At 37.2% G+C, this 17,533-nt stretch overlaps 1 protein-coding gene across 1 annotated transcript in view; it reads left to right on the top strand.

Moving 5' to 3' along the window:
* The window catches only part of jbug (filamin-type immunoglobulin domains fbug), an 879,391-nt gene that overhangs the window by 761,068 nt on the left and 100,790 nt on the right, over positions 1–17,533 (top strand). Inside the window, exon 45 of the mRNA XM_090401914.1 lies at positions 4,320–4,424. Coding sequence (XP_090258040.1) covers positions 4,320–4,424 — 105 coding nt within the window. The remainder of the gene's footprint in view (positions 1–4,319; positions 4,425–17,533) is intronic.

The raw sequence follows: 17,533 nt of genomic DNA, 5'->3' as shown, positions 1-17,533 counted from the left end.
TAGTGAATGCAGATGACATCAAAATTTTGCAGGATGATTTGGATAGATTGGAGGTCTGGGCTAAGGAGAATGGATGTCAGTTTAATGTGGCAAAATGTAAGGTTATGCATTTTGGGGTGAAAAGATTGGCGGCAGTTTACTACATTGGTGGAACCGTGCTCCAGGAAATTGATGAGGCACGAGATTTAGGAGTGTTGGTAGATAAGGAATTGAAATTTAGGGGACACATTGCAAAAGTGACCAAAACAGCTCATCAAATCACTTGGTTGCTGAAGAATACGATGACAAGCAGAGACAAGCAGGTTATTGTTCCTCTGTATCGAGCCTTGATAAGACCCCATCTAGACTACTGTGCTCAGATTTGGTCACCTAGGTTTCTTCTTGATGGGGAGGAGGTGGAGAGGATCCAGAGGCGAGTGACCAAGATGATAGCAGGTCTGTGGAATGAACCGTATGAGAACAGGTTGAGGATTTGTGGGTTGCAAAAATTGGTTGATAGGCGGAGGAGGGGAGATATGATTGAGACATTCAAATTACTGAAGGGTTTCTATAAAATTAATTCAGAAGATATTTTTGAGAACAGGGCTGGTTGTGGGAGGACTAGGGGACATCCATGGAAACTGGGCAAAAGTGTGGTTAGTAAAGGTGTTAGAGCTGGGTTCTTTACTTTTAGAGTAGTGAATGAGTGGAATGCGCTCCCTGAGTCTGTGGTGGATGCTGTGACAGTGAATGAGTTTAAGGCGAGGTATGATAGATACTGTATGAATGTCAAATAGTTGTGATGAATATGATTTGGGGCCTCCCTCGATGAGTCCAATGACTCCCTGGAGTTGCCCGTAATAATAATAATAATAATAATATGCAGTATCCTCATAGTAATCAACCAGTGAATTCGCTCCCAGGGACACTACAGTTATTAATTGCTGTATATATTCCAAGATACATTCTAATGAATCTTGGACAAAATGAAATTATATATATAGTTAATTAACTTATTCCCCACAACTGGCTATTAACATAATAGGTTGGATATAGAGAAAAGAGGAAGTTAATATTCTAACTTTAAGTGTGAATGACTCCAGTTCCCCACACACACACACACACACACACACACACAGAGATACGAGCCATTCTAGAATGTAAACAAGTTTGTCGACCATTGTGTATTTGCTTGTTTATAATAAATATTTACATTTTTTTTAGAGCTTTAGCCTCATTCTTTGGAATTCACAACTTGCTGGTCTTTGAAGATATGAATCTAAGACATTGTAACCAGCCAATAAACAAAATAAAATTATATATATAGTTAACTTACCCCACAACTGACTATTACATATAGAGGTTGGATATAGAGAAAAGAGGAATTGATATTCTAACTTTAAGTGTGAATGACTCCAGCCCTCCACACACACACACACACACACACACACACAAAAACATGAGCAATTCTAGAATGTAAACAAGTTTGTCGATCTACAATGTTCAAGATATGCAGTATCCTCATGGTAATCAACCAGTGAATTCACTCCCAGGGACACCACAGTTATTAATTGCTGTACATATTCCAAGACTGAAAATGTCTCTTTTGGGTATTAGCTAAAACAACTTTGTGTAAGAATTATTTTTTATTACTTAAATGTAATGTATTTTCTCCCCTATTTTTCTAGCCTAAGCGGTTAGCATATTGGATATGCGATAGTGTTGCTTGTTCCTCATGTATAATTATACACTACTTCTGGTGACAACCTTGATATAAAATACGAATGTAGAATAAAAATAAATCATGATTTTTTTCTTCAGAATTGTAGCATATTTTCTCAAGTTTGCTACTAAATATATACATAACCATTTAACTTTGAAGAAAGATTTAGGTATACAGTAATCTCTCAATTATCTGGTCACTGTAGGAAATCATTTGCTGGTTATTGAATTGAAGAGTCAGTTAACTGAAGATATAGTTACTTGGCACCATAAAGAAGTCACTTGATGCATTAACCTATTCACGATATGATTATTTGAAGGTCAAATAATTAAGAAATGATTGTATTAAAATTGGGAAAGCTATTAATATGTCATTATTATTACATCACCATCACCATGGAATTGTATGGCTCTTCTTCTTTTCGGTCACTCCTACCAATGAAAGGTTGTAAACCTATAGTACATTAGTGCTGTGTGTGGCCTAATGTTTTTTTTTTAAAAAAATTAGTTTTATATTTGTATTTATTTTTTAGATGATACAGAAACTTTGCTCTAGAGCAGTGGTTCCCAACCTTTTCCACTTGTGTACCCCTTTTAAACCTATTTCTATAAATTGTACCCCTTGTTTTTAAAATACCAGTAGCTGTTTTTAAATACTGAATTTATTGTTCTATAACTAATGTTTTTCATTTTGTTTACTTTACTTGTTTTTCTGCCATTTCTGATTATTTTTCGTGTATCCCTGAATGGCCCAGCACATATCCCTTGGGGGGGTACGTGTACCACTGGTTGGAAACCGATGCTCTAGAGTAGTGTTTCTCAGCATGGGGCGTACGCCCCACAGGGGGACAATTTGAATATTTTGGGGAGCAATTAGAAAATGATGTTGCATTCATCACCTCATCACTGATATATTCAAAACGCTCACCATTGTCGGTGAGGGGGGGGGGGACATCAAAATCTTTGAGGCATTGAGGTGGGGCATGATCCAAAAAACTTTGGGAAATACTGCTCTAGATACTAAACATGGAACTTTTTCAAGCCTCCAGTAAGCAGGGCAGTTGTCTCACACAAAGTGATGAAATTCATCTCCTGCCTAAAGGCAATGACAAACAATCCATGCCCATGGTGGGACTCGAATCCATTGCCTGTTGATTTGAGAGCAGGTACTCTAACCACTCAGCCACTGATTATTTTGATTGAACTCTGATTATTTTTCGTGTATCCCTGAATGGCCTAGCACATATCCCTTGGGGGGTACGTGTACCACTGGTTGGAAACCGATGCTCTAGAGTAGTGTTTCTCAGCATGGGGCGTACGCCCCACAGGGGGACAATTTGAATATTTTGGGGAGCAATTAGAAAATGATGTTGCATTCATCACCTCATCACTGATATATTCAAAATGCTCACCATTGTCGGTGAGGGGGGGGGGGGACATCAAAATCTTTGAGGCATTGAGGTGGGGCATGATCCAAAAAACTTTGGGAAATACTGCTCTAGACACTAAACATGGAACTTTTTCAAGCCTCCAGTAAGTAGGGCAGTTGTCTCACACAAAGTGATGAAATTCATCTCCTGCCTAAAGGCAATGACAAACAATCCATGCCCATGATGGGACTCGAATCCATTGCCTGTTGATTTGAGAGCAGGTACTCTAACCACTCAGCCACTGCATTGTCTCTACTCACCCCTCCCTTTAACAACATATCCAGCCCCTCACTCTCATGAGGTACAAAATTTCACACTACTCCTATCTTCCGATAATTGCATCTTGTTCTTCTAGTTCTGTATTATTATCTGATAACATATCCTATCAACTTTGCTTCATTCATATAACTGCATTTCCTCTTATCTTTCAAATTTTACAGACTACATTCCCTGAGTCTGCCTTCATAATCAGGATTCTAGAGGTCCATTACTATATTACTTTCTCTTCTTGTCTCCAAACTGTTTCAGGCAATCCTTATACATTGAAACTATCCACTAGTGAAGGAATTGCTGTAGTATCAGCATTGCAGCAGTTTGTTATGTCTTTTGAGTGTTATATCATTTTACTTTTGAAATTCAATTCAAAGGAATATTAGAGTAGGAGTGCAACTGTTATTCCTTATACAAATTTGATGTAACTGCAGATTTTTCCTGTCTTCAATCATTTTAATAAATAAAAGAAAATTGCTGGCCTGGTTGGCCGAGTAGTCAGTGTATCTGCTTTCCAACCAAGAGGTTGATGGTTTGAATCCCACTGTGCGCATGGATATTTCTTATTGTCTTTAGGTGGGAAATAAATTTCATCATCCCCCTTATTGGAAGCCTGAAGTGGTTTGAAAAAATTCCATGTCTGGTCTCTATAGCAGAGTTTCTATGCTATAAGTTTACACAAAAAAAAACTTTCATGGAGAGGAGCCAGAATTAATAAATATTACAACTTTTTCTGCTTAGTTACATTTTTGAAAAAAAAAATTAAGTGTTTAATTTAAATAATCTCATATATAAGTCATTTTAACAAAATATCTTAATAAACTGCAAAACAGACCAAAATATTTTTTTTTATTAGAAGCAAGTTATCATAACAAGTGTGAATTTCTTATAATTTAATTATATTCTTTTTAATATTAGGTAAATTAAAAGCAGATATACATGGTCCTAATGGCAGTATAAGTACCCGTCTTGAACAGACTGGAAGTCAGCGCTATCATTTATGTTTTGTTCCTGCTGATGAGGGTATTTTACTTGTTCTTTTCTTTGCATATACCCATTGTTATTTATTTTTTAAAATTAATGCAGGTTTATATTTTGTGCTATAATTTTAAAGTATTGTGAAAAAGGTTTTTTGTATAACTGTAAAACTTTTTTTTAAAAAATTTGATAATGCCAGTTTATAGGAAAGATCCATGAATTATGCAAAGGTATACTTTATGCTTTCTTTACTTTATGTACTAGTCCATTCTTTAGGACTGCTGACTTATTTAATCTAATTATTAAATACTTAAGGAATTCACAACATATACTAGAATATAAATTAAATAAATTTTTCTTTAATACATGTTACCATCTTCATGGGAACTTAAGATAAAGACACGTGCATGCAGTCACTACACACAGCAATTGATGAAAGAAGCGAGGAAGCTACCGTTTTTCCTCAAGTCCTGATGGTGCACCCTATCAGGCTATGTTAGATATTCTTGACCGTTGGGCTGAAGTTCTCCTGATGTATGTTTCCCAAATTTGGGGCAGTCGCAGGTATCCAAATTTGTTGAGGTTCCTAAAGGCTGACGCTGATTCCATGAATAGTCTTTCATATTTGAACTTGCTGTGGTGTATTACTGTTGCTTTCTTCTACCTCATTCTGTGGCATGTATCCAGAACATGGTCTGCAAGCCCAGAATGGCAGTACTGGTGAAACCAGATGTAGTCCTTGTGTTCTGAAATTCTGATATTTGCTATCCTACCTGTTTGGCCAAAATAGGACAAGTTACAGTTGCAAGGGACCTGGTATACACCAGGTAGGTCTATGGAAAGTGGTTGGTCTTTAGTGGAGCAGATAAGGGATGCCAATTTTCTATATGGTCGGTAACAAGATGTCAAGTCATGTTTTTTTAGGATTTTGGTAATTTTTTCTAAGGTGCCCCAGATGTAGGGGATGGTGATGGATTTAGAGTAATCTTTGTTGTGAAGGGGGATTACTGGTTTTAGTATTTTTTGGATTTTTTGGGGGGGAGGGGGATAGCCATTGGCTGAGAAAGTGTTAAGGATATGATTTAGTTCAGTGGTTAGGGCTTAGTCATTTGAACAGATTAGTTTAGCCCTGTTGAATAGTGTCTTAATAACTCCATATTGTTGTGAGGGGGTGGTGGGATTATTGGTGAATGTATCTGCCTGTATTTGTGGGTTTTCTACAAACTGAGAAAACCAAGGTTCCATCAGGGCTGAGATATCGGGAGAAAATTTTGCATGAATTAGCTCTAAGGTTTCCTCCTGATATCTCAGCCCTATTTCAGTTCACAATGAACTCAGGCATTTCGTTTGGCAGGGAAAATTCTACAAACAGATAGAAGAGACAGCCATGGGTTCGCCACTTTCCCCACCCTTGGCCAACTTCTTTATGGAGACTTTTGAAGAGAAAGCTTAATCTCCGCCCCACAAAAATCTACCATATAGCTTCGCTATGTTGATGATGTGTTCGCTATTTGGCCACATGGCTCGGATACACTCCTCTCCTTCTTAACACACTTAAACAACCAACACCCCAGAATCAAGTTCATCCTGGAAAAAGAGGAAAACAATAGCCTCCCTTTCCTAGACACACTAGTCACCCTCCAACCTGATGGAACCTTGGTTTTCTCAGTTTATAGAAAACCCATCCATACAGGCAGATACATTCACCAACTATCCCCTCACAACAATATGGAGTTATTAAGACACTATTCAACAGGGCTAAGCTAATCTGTTCAAATGGCAAAGCCCTAACCACTGACATAAATCACATCCTTAACACTTTCTCAGCCAATGGCTACCCCCCCCCCCCCAAAAAAAAAATCCAAAAAATACTAAAACCAGTAATCCCCCCCCCCTTCACAACAAAGATTACTCTAAATCCATCACCATCCCCTACATCTGGAGCACCTTAGAAAAAATTACCAAAATCCTAAAAAAACATGACTTGACCTCTTGTTACAGACCATATAGAAAATTGGCATCCCTTATCTGCTCCACTAAAGACCAACCACTTTCCTTAGACCTACCTGGTGTATACCAGGTCCCTTGCAACTGTAAATTGTCCTACTTTGGCCAAACAGGCAGGACAGCGAATATCAGAATTTCAGAACACAAGGACTACATCCGGTTTCACCAGTACAGCCACTCTGGGCTTGCAGATCATGCTCTGGATACACGCCACAGAATGAGGTGGAAGAAAGCCACAGTAATACACCGCAGCAAGTTCAAATATGAAAGACTATTCATGGAATCAGCCTCAGCCCTTAGGAACCTCAACAAATTTGGATGCATGCAACTGCCCCAAATTTGGGAAACATACATCAGGAGAACTTCAGCCAAATGGCCAAGAATACCTAACATAGTCCGATAAGGTGCACCATCAGGACTTGAGGAAAAACAGTAGCTTAATCTCTTCTTTCCTCATTTGCTGTGTGTAGTACCTGAGTGCACATGTCTTTATCTTAAGTTCCCATGAAGATGGCAATGTGACACTGCCAAAATATTGGAAATATATATTAAAGAAAAATTTATTTAATTTATATTCTAGTATACATTGTGAATTCTTTAAGTAATAATCATGTTTAACCAGCCTATAAGTCTTTCTACGAGAATTATTTAATCTAAATTATTCACATCCACACCAGTCAGAGTTTCCTAAATCATTTTCATGTTGTAGTGATATAATTGGTGCTCCTTTAATCATCAGCCACAGATTACATTCAAATCTCACTACAACATACTTGAAGAGACCACAAAAATAGTAAAATAGTTTAGTATAATGGATTGTTTTCTATAGTGAATTTCATTTTAGTAGCATTGTTCCTATTGGGTTTTGTTTGGGACTTTCCAGTAGTATGTTATATTGGTGTTTGCTGTAGTGTGATCCAGTTGAATAAGATTTATAAAAGATTGAATGTATCTGCTCAGTGAATTTGGAAGAAGAGTGTAATATGCACTGCTCATTTGGAAAGATCTGGATTTGATTCCTATCTAGGATGCAAGGAATTTATGGGAAAATATTTTAGGTATAGGTGAGTCAGTCCATAAAATAAAAATTGATATATATATGTGTGTGTGTGTGTGTGTGTGTGTATTCTGGACACAACTCAGTATGAAGATGTATGTATGTACATAAATATTTATATGGCATGCAATTTCAGTTTTCTTTCAGTTAGAATTTTCATAATATTGAATAATGATTTTGCATAATATTTTTACAAATTTTATAGAACATTTATCAAAATATTATGCATTACATAAAAAATATGGCAAGTCCTTGACTTGCACAGTTAATTCATTCTGAAGATTTGCGTTCAAATTGAAAAATGACGCAAGTCGAATAGGGCTTAAATAAGATGCATTTTTTAGATATATGTTCATTTCAAATGACAAAATACCGCTGTAACAGTTTCTGCTTATGAAATGAAATCTTTGCAGAAATGAAAGTTTATTCGGTATCCTATCATGTACATAAACATAAAAGCATATGTAATAGGAAGAAAACTAATATATACAAACACTATTACATATTCATTATGAATATGTGTAATGTTGGATGTACAATCAGTACTACTGCAGGTTTTTTTCTTCTCTCTCCTTAATCATAAATAAGTTTATACCATGCAGTAGTATCTTAGGTTTTCTGTATAAGCATAAGACTTACTAGCATTCATTGTTACATGTCGTCAATCAAATTTACCAATAATTTTTCCATTTCTTCTATTAACCAATGCAGTGTCGATGACTTTTCAGAAATCATCATAGATTACATTGGTTGAACTTTTCACATCCTGCTTAATATTGAACTCTAGCTTTTGTAACAGTTCTAACAGTGATTCATTCATTTCATATGCATGTGCAATGCTTACAAACTAATTACCTTTTTTCATGTTTAATAATTTCTACCTTTAATCCCCATAGTTATAATATGTCTGTTCTTTCCAATGTAAATACATGTATTCTCATCACTTTTACATTTCTCATCATCATCAAATTCCCGCCATGTACCCTCAAGGAGTATACAGGATATGATAGTACTACATAAAAAATTTACATCGTTACTGACTTCCTATCTAATATTTAAGCCCTATCTACAATTTTCCTCCAGATCATTCTGTTACTTGTCAAGACTCCAATATTATCACATCTTATATTTCTGTCATCTAAGGCACTTTGTACTGTATCAATCCACCTATATCTTGGTCTTCCTCTGGGTCGTTTTCCTGCCAACCTGCAGAGAATACTTGTTTTGCCAATCTTTCCTCACCCATTCTGTTTAAATGACCATACCACCTGAGATTAGATCTGCTAACGCATTCCTGGATGCTGACAATGTCCAGTTCTTTCCTAATATCCTCATTTTTAATATGATATTGCCATTGATGCCATCTGTTCAAGCCTCTAATCTTTCTCAGGATTCTCATATCTGTGGTCTTTAGTCTTTGGTCATGTGTTTTACTTCTGACCCAGCTCTCAGATCCATAAGTTAAAACTGGTTTGAACAATGTCTTGTATACAGCTAATTTAGTGTTCTGACTAATTTCTCTCTTATTCCATATGAATTTATTCAGTTGACTTCTTACTAAACCAGCTTTATTGATTCTGTTGTCTATTTCCATATTTAATTTACCATCTTCACTAAAAATCGTGCCTAAGTAGGTGAAATGTTTTACTTGTTACACAGGTTCTCCGTTCACAATGTAGTTGACATTTTCAATGATTCTGCCTATTTTCATGGTCTTTGTCTTTTTATTGCTGATCTTCATATCATATCTATTACAACAGTTATTCAATTTAGTCAAGGAATCTTGCAGACTCATAACGGATTTATTTATAAGGATAACATCGTCCGCATAAAGCAAAGAGCTGACATTAACATTTCCAATTTTGATATCATGTTTAATACCACTTTCCTTCATAATGTGATCCATATAGATAATGAATATCAGAGGGGGATAATGTACATCCTTTTCTCACACCAGATTTAACATTAAACCATCTTCCTCTGCTTCCTTCAATTCTAACTGATGACTTACAACTCAAATAAAGACTAAGTATTGCTTGATATAATGCCCCATTGACACCATATAACTGTAGCGTATTGAATAGCTTCTCTCTTGGCACCTTATCATATGCCTTTTCCAGATCTGCAAAACTCAGAGATCTTTCTTATATTCCCATGATTTCTCCACTTTTTGTCGTAAAGTGAAGATCTAATCCTGACAGCCTCTGTTTGGCCTGAATCCAGATTGTTCTTCACCAAGCTTTTCTTCTACAATTCTTCTCAACCATTTCTCAAGTATACTTGCATATATCTTACCAGGAGCACTCAGTAGGGAAATACCTCTGTTATTCTCACATTCAGTTTTATTTCCCTTTTTATATATGGTTACTATGAGAGCTCTACTCCAATCATCGGGAATTCGTCCCTCTGTCCAGGCCTTCTGAACTATGCAGTGCAGCCACTGCAAGACTTTTATCATCTACGAATATCGAATAAATATCAGTCGAATATCATCTACTCCTGCTGCCTTTCCACATTTCAAGCCTTTGATGGTTTTTTTTTCTACTTCAAGTATGGATATGTGTTCCTAACTGTATCCCTGTTGAGTGTTTTTTACCGCTGTGCTATCACTGCTTGTTTCATTTAGCAATTTCTCGAAGTAATTACTCCATTCAAGAATATCTTTTTCTCCCGTTTTCATGTCACTAACTTTATCATCTCTAACTCCTTTTACAGTACTCTTTCCTCCATTTCTAAACTTCTTCAATAACCTCCAAAATATTTTGCCACCTTCCTGATATTTATTTTCTGTGTTCTTACCAAAGTCCTCCCATGACTTTTGTTTAGCTAGTTTTACACAGTGTTTAGCTTTCTTACCTTTGTCTCTGTATTCTCTAAGAGCACAAGCTGACTTATTTGACGGAAACTTTTGATATGCTTTCTTCTTTTCCTTCACTCCCTCTTTAACTTGCTGTGTCCACCATGGAGTTCTGATTTTTCTGTCCTTGCAGACAACCTCAATACATGACTCTCTGGCTGAATCACTCAAGGTTTTCTTCAAGGCTTGCCACTGAATCTCTAAAGTTTGGTTCCTGTTCTCAAACTCTTTCATTGTTTCTTCAATAATCTTTGTGTATTTTAGTCTGCAGTTCACATCAGAGAGCTGCTCAACTTTTATTCGCTTTAAAACTTTGTTACGTGTTATTCTTTTCAATATGAAATTCAATTTTATCCTGCTCAAGACTAAATAGTGATCACTTCCAATTTCAAATCCTCTGTACACTCCGGTGTCCTGCACCAGGGAGAAAACATCACTATCAACAATAACATAGTCAATGAGACTCTTCTTATTTCTTGCCTCTTCTCTCCATGTGAATTTGTGCACATTTTTATGTTGGAACATGTCCTGAGCAGAAATCCAACAAACATTTGCCATTATTAGCTTTGCTCTTTTCTCCAAATTTTCCCAGTATATTTTTGAATGTCTGACAATCATTTCCCACTCTGCTATTTAGATCCCCAACAAGGACCAACTTTTACTTTTTCATTGTGTCAGATGCTTTCTCTAAATCCTCAAAAAATTCCTCCACTTCTACCTTAGTAGAACCTTCTGTGAGATCATAGGCACAAATAAATCTCATTGTCCAGTTCCCCATTCTCATATTTGCCCACATCACTCTACTTGAGACTGCCTGCCATTCAAGAAGATTAGCCTCGTATTTAGTGTTGAATACAATGGCTACTCCTTCTTTTCCTTGATTGTCATTGCCTGAATATAACATTTTGTATTTGCTTAGAAAGATCTCACCAGTTTTTATCTTTTTTGTTTCAGTCACCCCTATTATGTCGATCTGGTACTTATCTAATTCCTCAGCTAGCTCCATTTCTTTGCCATTCAGGCTTCTTATGTTGATAGTACCGATCTTTAACTCTGGTGATTTGAGTTGTGGTGTTTTTTCAGATTTGTTCCAATAGTTGACTTTTCGCTGTTCACCCTGGTTCCTCGGTGAAAACAACGGGGGCCCTTGTTTAACTGAGTGACGCCCCAGCCGGCATGAAATTTTGTCATGTTGTACCATCTTTTTGTAATTTGGTTTAAGCCAATAAGAATTACAATTTGATCAGCTAAATCCCAAATTGCCAGCCCATCCTCGTTCATTCAGTATCTAGGTTAGGTAGATACCCAACAGGGTGCACCACAAGAAGGTGAGGATTGGACATCAGGTCAGAAGCCCTGGCCGGTTCTCCACATTCGTTTAAAGGCTATGTGGAAGTCTCCTCTCAGTTATACAGCTTTGACCCTTAAGCACCCCTTTTTACATTTCTCAGACATATTTAATGTTTTTATTTTGTTTATAAGTATGTGCAGGTTATGCAGGAGGAGGAGTGGTATGGAGTTTGTGGATATGCGGAGTGAGTTTGATGGGCGAAAGGACTTATACAAGATGGATGGTTTGCATCCGAATGGATTTGGTGTGCGGAGACTGGAAAAAGTGTTGCTGAATGAAGTGAAAGTGGATGTGCAGAATCAGGGAAACTAGAGCTATGGGGTGGGGGGGGGATATGCAGACATCAGTGAGGCAGTTAAGTGTAAGAATGTGTATAATATGCCTGAGCTAGTATGAAGGACAACAAATCAGAATGAGATAGTTAGTATAAGGCATCAAGATAGGGGTGGGACTAACAGGCTTCTGCACTTCATGTATACTAATGCCAGGAGTATTAGGAACAAGAAGGAAGAATTTGTGACCTTGGTTGACTCTTCCCGGCCATAGGTTATTAGTGCGACATGGCTGACAGAAGATAGCTAGTGGGATAGAATGTGAAGGGTATTGTGTATTTAGGAGGGACAGAGAGAAAAGAATTGGGGGGAGGAGTGTTGTTATTGATGATAGCTGATGAACTGCAGCCAATAAGAATTGAAGTTGAACTGCAGGATAGTGCAGAGAGCATATTGGAGGCTATTTGGTGTGAGATTGAGACTAGTGGAACAAAATATACAGTTGGGCGTTGCTATAGACCAGGTGATGGAATAGATAATAGACACAATGAGTGGAAGGAAGAGAGGACACATGGGATGAAGGAATTTGATTTTATGCAGTTATTAAGGGATAACTACCCGAGACAGCATGTTATGGAATATACTAGGGGTTCGAGAGTGCTTGACCTAGCAATTGCATTTGAGAATTTGACTGTAATGAATATGACCACGTTGCCACCAATTGGTGAGAGTGATCATAAGGTCTTGACCTAGGAAGTGGCTAAATGTGTGGAATTTTCAATTAAGAAAGGGTACATGTGGAATTACCAGGCTGGTAAGTATGACAAGCTTAGGAGATTGCTTGGTTCAGTGCCATGGCATGTAAAACTGCAAGGGCTGGAGGTTGATAGTGCATGGGAAGCGGTAAAGGAGTGTTTGAAGGAGGTAAGTAATGGCTGACTGTATACCTAGAGTCCAGATAGTAAATCAGGTAAGGATTAAATGGATGAATGACACCATTAAGCTTGAGCTGCAAAAAAAAGAAACAATTGTGGAGGGAATTTAAGGAGAAAAGTGACCTGCAGGCCCATGAACAGTATAAAGCACAGGCCAGAAGGGTAACGAGTGTGGTAAGAAAAACAAAACCGGATTATGAAAGGAAATTAGCCACGTAAGCTAAAGAGAATCCCAGATGGTTTTTTCGATATGCTGCAAGTAAAAGAAAAATATGTATACGGCAGAATGATTTTAAGGAATGCCGATGGTAGGGAGGTAACGGAATCAGTTGATATAGTGGAATTACTGAACGAGCACATTGCAAAAGTATATCATCCAGGTGGTGATATTGCAGGAACCAATAGCTTATACGGGAATTGAGGTGAATGAAATGGAGGTGAATAGTATATTACAAAACCTTAATGTGAATGCATCTGTGGGATTTAATGGTATACCAGCACGAGTCTTACGTGAAGCGGCTAAAGAATTGTTAGTTCCCTTGACCATTTTGTTTCTTGGGACTGGGTTAGTCCCAAGGGGGTGGAAAGAGGGGAAAATAGTTCCACTGCATAAAGGAGGTTCCAAGACTGCTGTTGCAAATTACCGACCGATCAGCGTATCAGGAGTCATTGTCAAGGTTTTGGAGAAAGTAGTCAAGAGAAAAATACAGGAATGGATAGATGAAAATGGGATACTGTATGGAGGACAGCATGGTTTTGTGAAGGGTAGATCATGCCTCAGTAACTTGCTCACGTTTTATAATATACAGTGATAGCTGAACTGGATAAGAGTAATGGATTTACAGTGATACTGCTGGACTTTGCTAAGGCCTTTTGACAGGATACCACAGAATTCTAATCAGTAAACTGCAGCACATGGGGATGGATGTAGGGTTGGTGAGATGGATAGGAGAGTGGTTGATAGAGAGATATCAGAGAGTAGTTTATTCAGGGGTAGAGTCCAAAAGAACGACCTGTGACTAGTGGTGTACTGCAGGGTTCTGTTCTTGGACCACTACTATTTAATTCGTTCATTAACGATATAGGAAAGGATCTGAGAGGAACTGTTCATTTGTTTACTAATGATGCAAAGTTGGGTAGAGCAATAGTGAATGCACATGTCAAAATTTCACAGGATGATTTGGATAGATTGGAGGATTGAGCTAAGGAGAATGGATGTCAATTTAATGTGGCAAAGTGTAAGGTTATGCATTTTAGGGTGAAAGGATTAGCAGCAGTATACCACATTGGTGGAACTGTACTCCAGGAGATTGACGACGCCAGGGATTTGGGTGTGTTGATGGATAGGAAGTTGAAGTTTAGGGCACATTACAAAAGTGGCTAAATCAGCTCATCAAATCACTTGGTTACTGAAGAATACTTTGACGTACAGAGACAAGCAAGTTATTGTTCCTCTGTACCTTGATAAGATCCCATCTTGACTACTGTGCCCATATATGAGCGCCATGGTTTCTTCTTGATGGGGAGGAGGTGGAGAGGATCCAGAGGTGAGTGACCAAGATGATAGCAGGTCTATGGAATGAACCTTATGAGAACAGGTGGAAGATTTGTGGGTTGCAGAAATTGGTTGATAGGCAGAAAAGTGGTGATATGATTGAGACATTCAAATTACTGAAGGGTTTCTATAAGATTAATTCAGAGAATATTTTTCAGAACAGGATTGGTGGTGGGAGGACTAGGGGCCATCCATGGAAACTGGGTAAGGATGTTAAAACTAGGTTTTTTCTTGGAGAGTGGTGAATGAGTGGAATGAGTTGCCAGAGTCTGTTGTGGGTGCCATGCCTGTGAATGAGTTCAAAGCAAAGTATGATAGATTCTATGTGGATGTTGAATAGTTGTTCTTGACATGATGTTTAGGGCCTCCCTTGATGAGTCTAATGACTCCTTGGAGTTGCCACTAATAAGACATAGCTTGTGCTCAAGGCAGACACAAACAAAATGTGATGACATTGACATGTTTACTAGGAAAGCCATATTTTATAGCCAACTGTAGGGAAAAAAAACTTTAAACAGATTTGAAAATTTACTAGAGAGCTTATGAGAATATAATCTTCAGCATTAGTTGCTTTGGTTTGCACTTCTTAAAAAGACACAAGCTCTGCCTAGGAGCCGACATATTTGTTCACAATAAAAAGTGAATATAGGGACCCCTAGGCAGAGCTCGTATCTTTAAGAAGTGCAACTTCAGTGATGAATCTTATATTTTCATGAGCTCTATGGTAAATTTTTGAAATTATTTTAAAGTTTCTTTCTGTATTTGACTATAAAATATTGCTGGATGCATAATATCCCTCATTTTAACAGTTTAGCATATCATAAACTGAACATTTTGGCTCTCTCCTTTAGTTATCTATTAGATGGCTAAAGGATAAAGCCAAAATGCTTCCAAAGGAGTGCTTGATAGATTGTGTTGGTAGTCATAAGTCAAACTACTGCAACCATACATCTGCAAATCCACATAATTCAAATACCTGTAAGGTCGAGAACTTACTGTATATCAAAGTCTTAACAAAATATCAATTTTATGATTATATCAACCTACATAATCTACAAAAATAAAAGAAAGCAAAGGCCATCATTACAATTAGTAGTGCTCTCTCCCATCTCTAATTCTACATTCTAGCAAAGTTTAGGCTGCACTGTATATCCTAGGATTATGAGCTGAGTCCTTGTGACCACTTATATTTTCTGCAACTAAAGGTGTTTTATGAATTTAATAAAATGTTGCTTTGATAAGGCGATTGGGAAGGGATGAACAAGGAATGAAAAAGGTTGCACGTGTTCTTATTATCATTCACTTCAATGAACTTATAATAATTTCATATATCGGTAGTGAATGCCAATGTTAAACTGATGTATACAGCGTCCATTCTTATATCTGTTACAGTCATCGAAAATACAGTCAAAATTATGTAAAATATACACAGTAATGTAATCATTGTTACTTTTCAAAATAATTTGATACTTTCTTTTAAAATTGCATTTCACTTTATTATTATTGTTATGTGGGCACTTTCATAGTTTCCATAGACTCATCACCAAAGGTCCGCTAACATTTCACCAACCCCATCCTTTTGCACAATATCTGTCATATTTTGTTTTGAATTTTACTGATGAAGCATTGCTACTGACGCTGGTCTTTACCACTCGTTTTACCACTTTCCAAGCAAAAATTGTAGTCATCATGTCCTTATTAAATACTCTCACTGAATTTCCAAGAAGGATCTATAGTTCTCCGCATACTAGTCTTGTACTGAAATATTTCTTCTGTATCAATTCTTTATGACCTTTTATGTAATGTCTTAAGAGGATTACATAAAGGGTTTAAATATATGAAGAGCCAAAGGCTTCAATTCGGCGACATATAACTTGTTTAAGTTAAGGGATATTACATCCCATATTGTTTCTTAGCCAAATAAGAAACTCAAAAGAGTTTCATGCCGAATATAAAAATTATATAAAGTTCGGCGATTCCAAAGTCTGGCGACTCACTGATGAGACCTCAATAAAGGTTGAAACCTGTCTGGGTAGTGACCTTCTCTCATAATGTTGAACAGTAATACAGCTCCTAGGAGCTAAGTTCACATTATGGGTAAATATCAAGAATAGTGATCGGAGCTTGCTCCACCTTTGCTATGAGTTGCCTCAGCTTGCACTACCTTAAGGGTCAGTTGCTGCTATCCAGGTATTTGCTTACGCTTGGAATCACCGAACTTTAGATAATTTTTATATTTTGCATGAAACTCTTTTGAGTTTCTTATTCGGCTAAGAAACAATATGGGATGTAATATCCCTTAACTTAAACTTAAACAAGTTACATAAAGGGTTTTTACAGAATTGATACAGAGGAAATATTTCAGTACCTGACCAGTAAGGGTCGTCTCTGGAAATTTAGTGAGAATGTAGTTATGAAAGGCATGTGGACTAGATTTTTTGCTTGAAGAGTGGAAAAGACCAGAGTCAGTAGTGATGTTTTGTCAGTGAAAATTCAAAATAAAATATGACAGGTATTGTTTAAACGATGGATTAGTTAAAATGCTAGTGGACCTCCGCTGATGAGTTTATGGACTCCATGGGGGTGCCCATATAATAATAATAAGTGAAATGCAATTTTAAAAGAAAGTATCCAATTGTTCTTATCCAAAAAGTGTCCAGTAACCCTCTTATCCATGTCACCAGCTTCATATCCAAATCCATTTGCCCCAGTTTATACCGAGTTCCATGTAGTATTCTGTCAGATGCTTTTGCAGCAAAGTTCAACAGTAACATTGTATAGCCATTTCTCTATCCAAGTGAGCTGTTACTTTATTATGAAAAGTGAGTAAATTACTGAGATGTGATCTACCCATCCAAAACCATGCTGTTCCCCATAGTGTATCATACTCTTATCCACCCATTTCTGAGTTTCACCTTTAACTAACTTCTCATTATTTGACTATCCACTTCTGAGATGCTGATAAGTTGATAATTTGTGACTGCTTTCGTGGAGCCTCCTTTATGCAGCAGAAACTATTTTCCTATTTTTCCACATTCTTGGAAACATATCAGAGCTGAGACTCAATATGATCGAAGGCACTACCATTATATGAACTGATATTTCATCTAATACTCATGC

Source organism: Typopeltis vanoorti, chromosome 12 (assembly GCF_054136105.1).
Source record: "Typopeltis vanoorti isolate ZY-2024b chromosome 12, IOZ_Tvanoo_1.0, whole genome shotgun sequence".
Classification (NCBI taxonomy): Eukaryota; Metazoa; Arthropoda; class Arachnida; order Uropygi; family Thelyphonidae; genus Typopeltis; species Typopeltis vanoorti.
The sequence above is the reverse complement of the archived record's forward strand: the minus strand, read 5'-3'. Positions and strand labels throughout refer to the sequence as shown.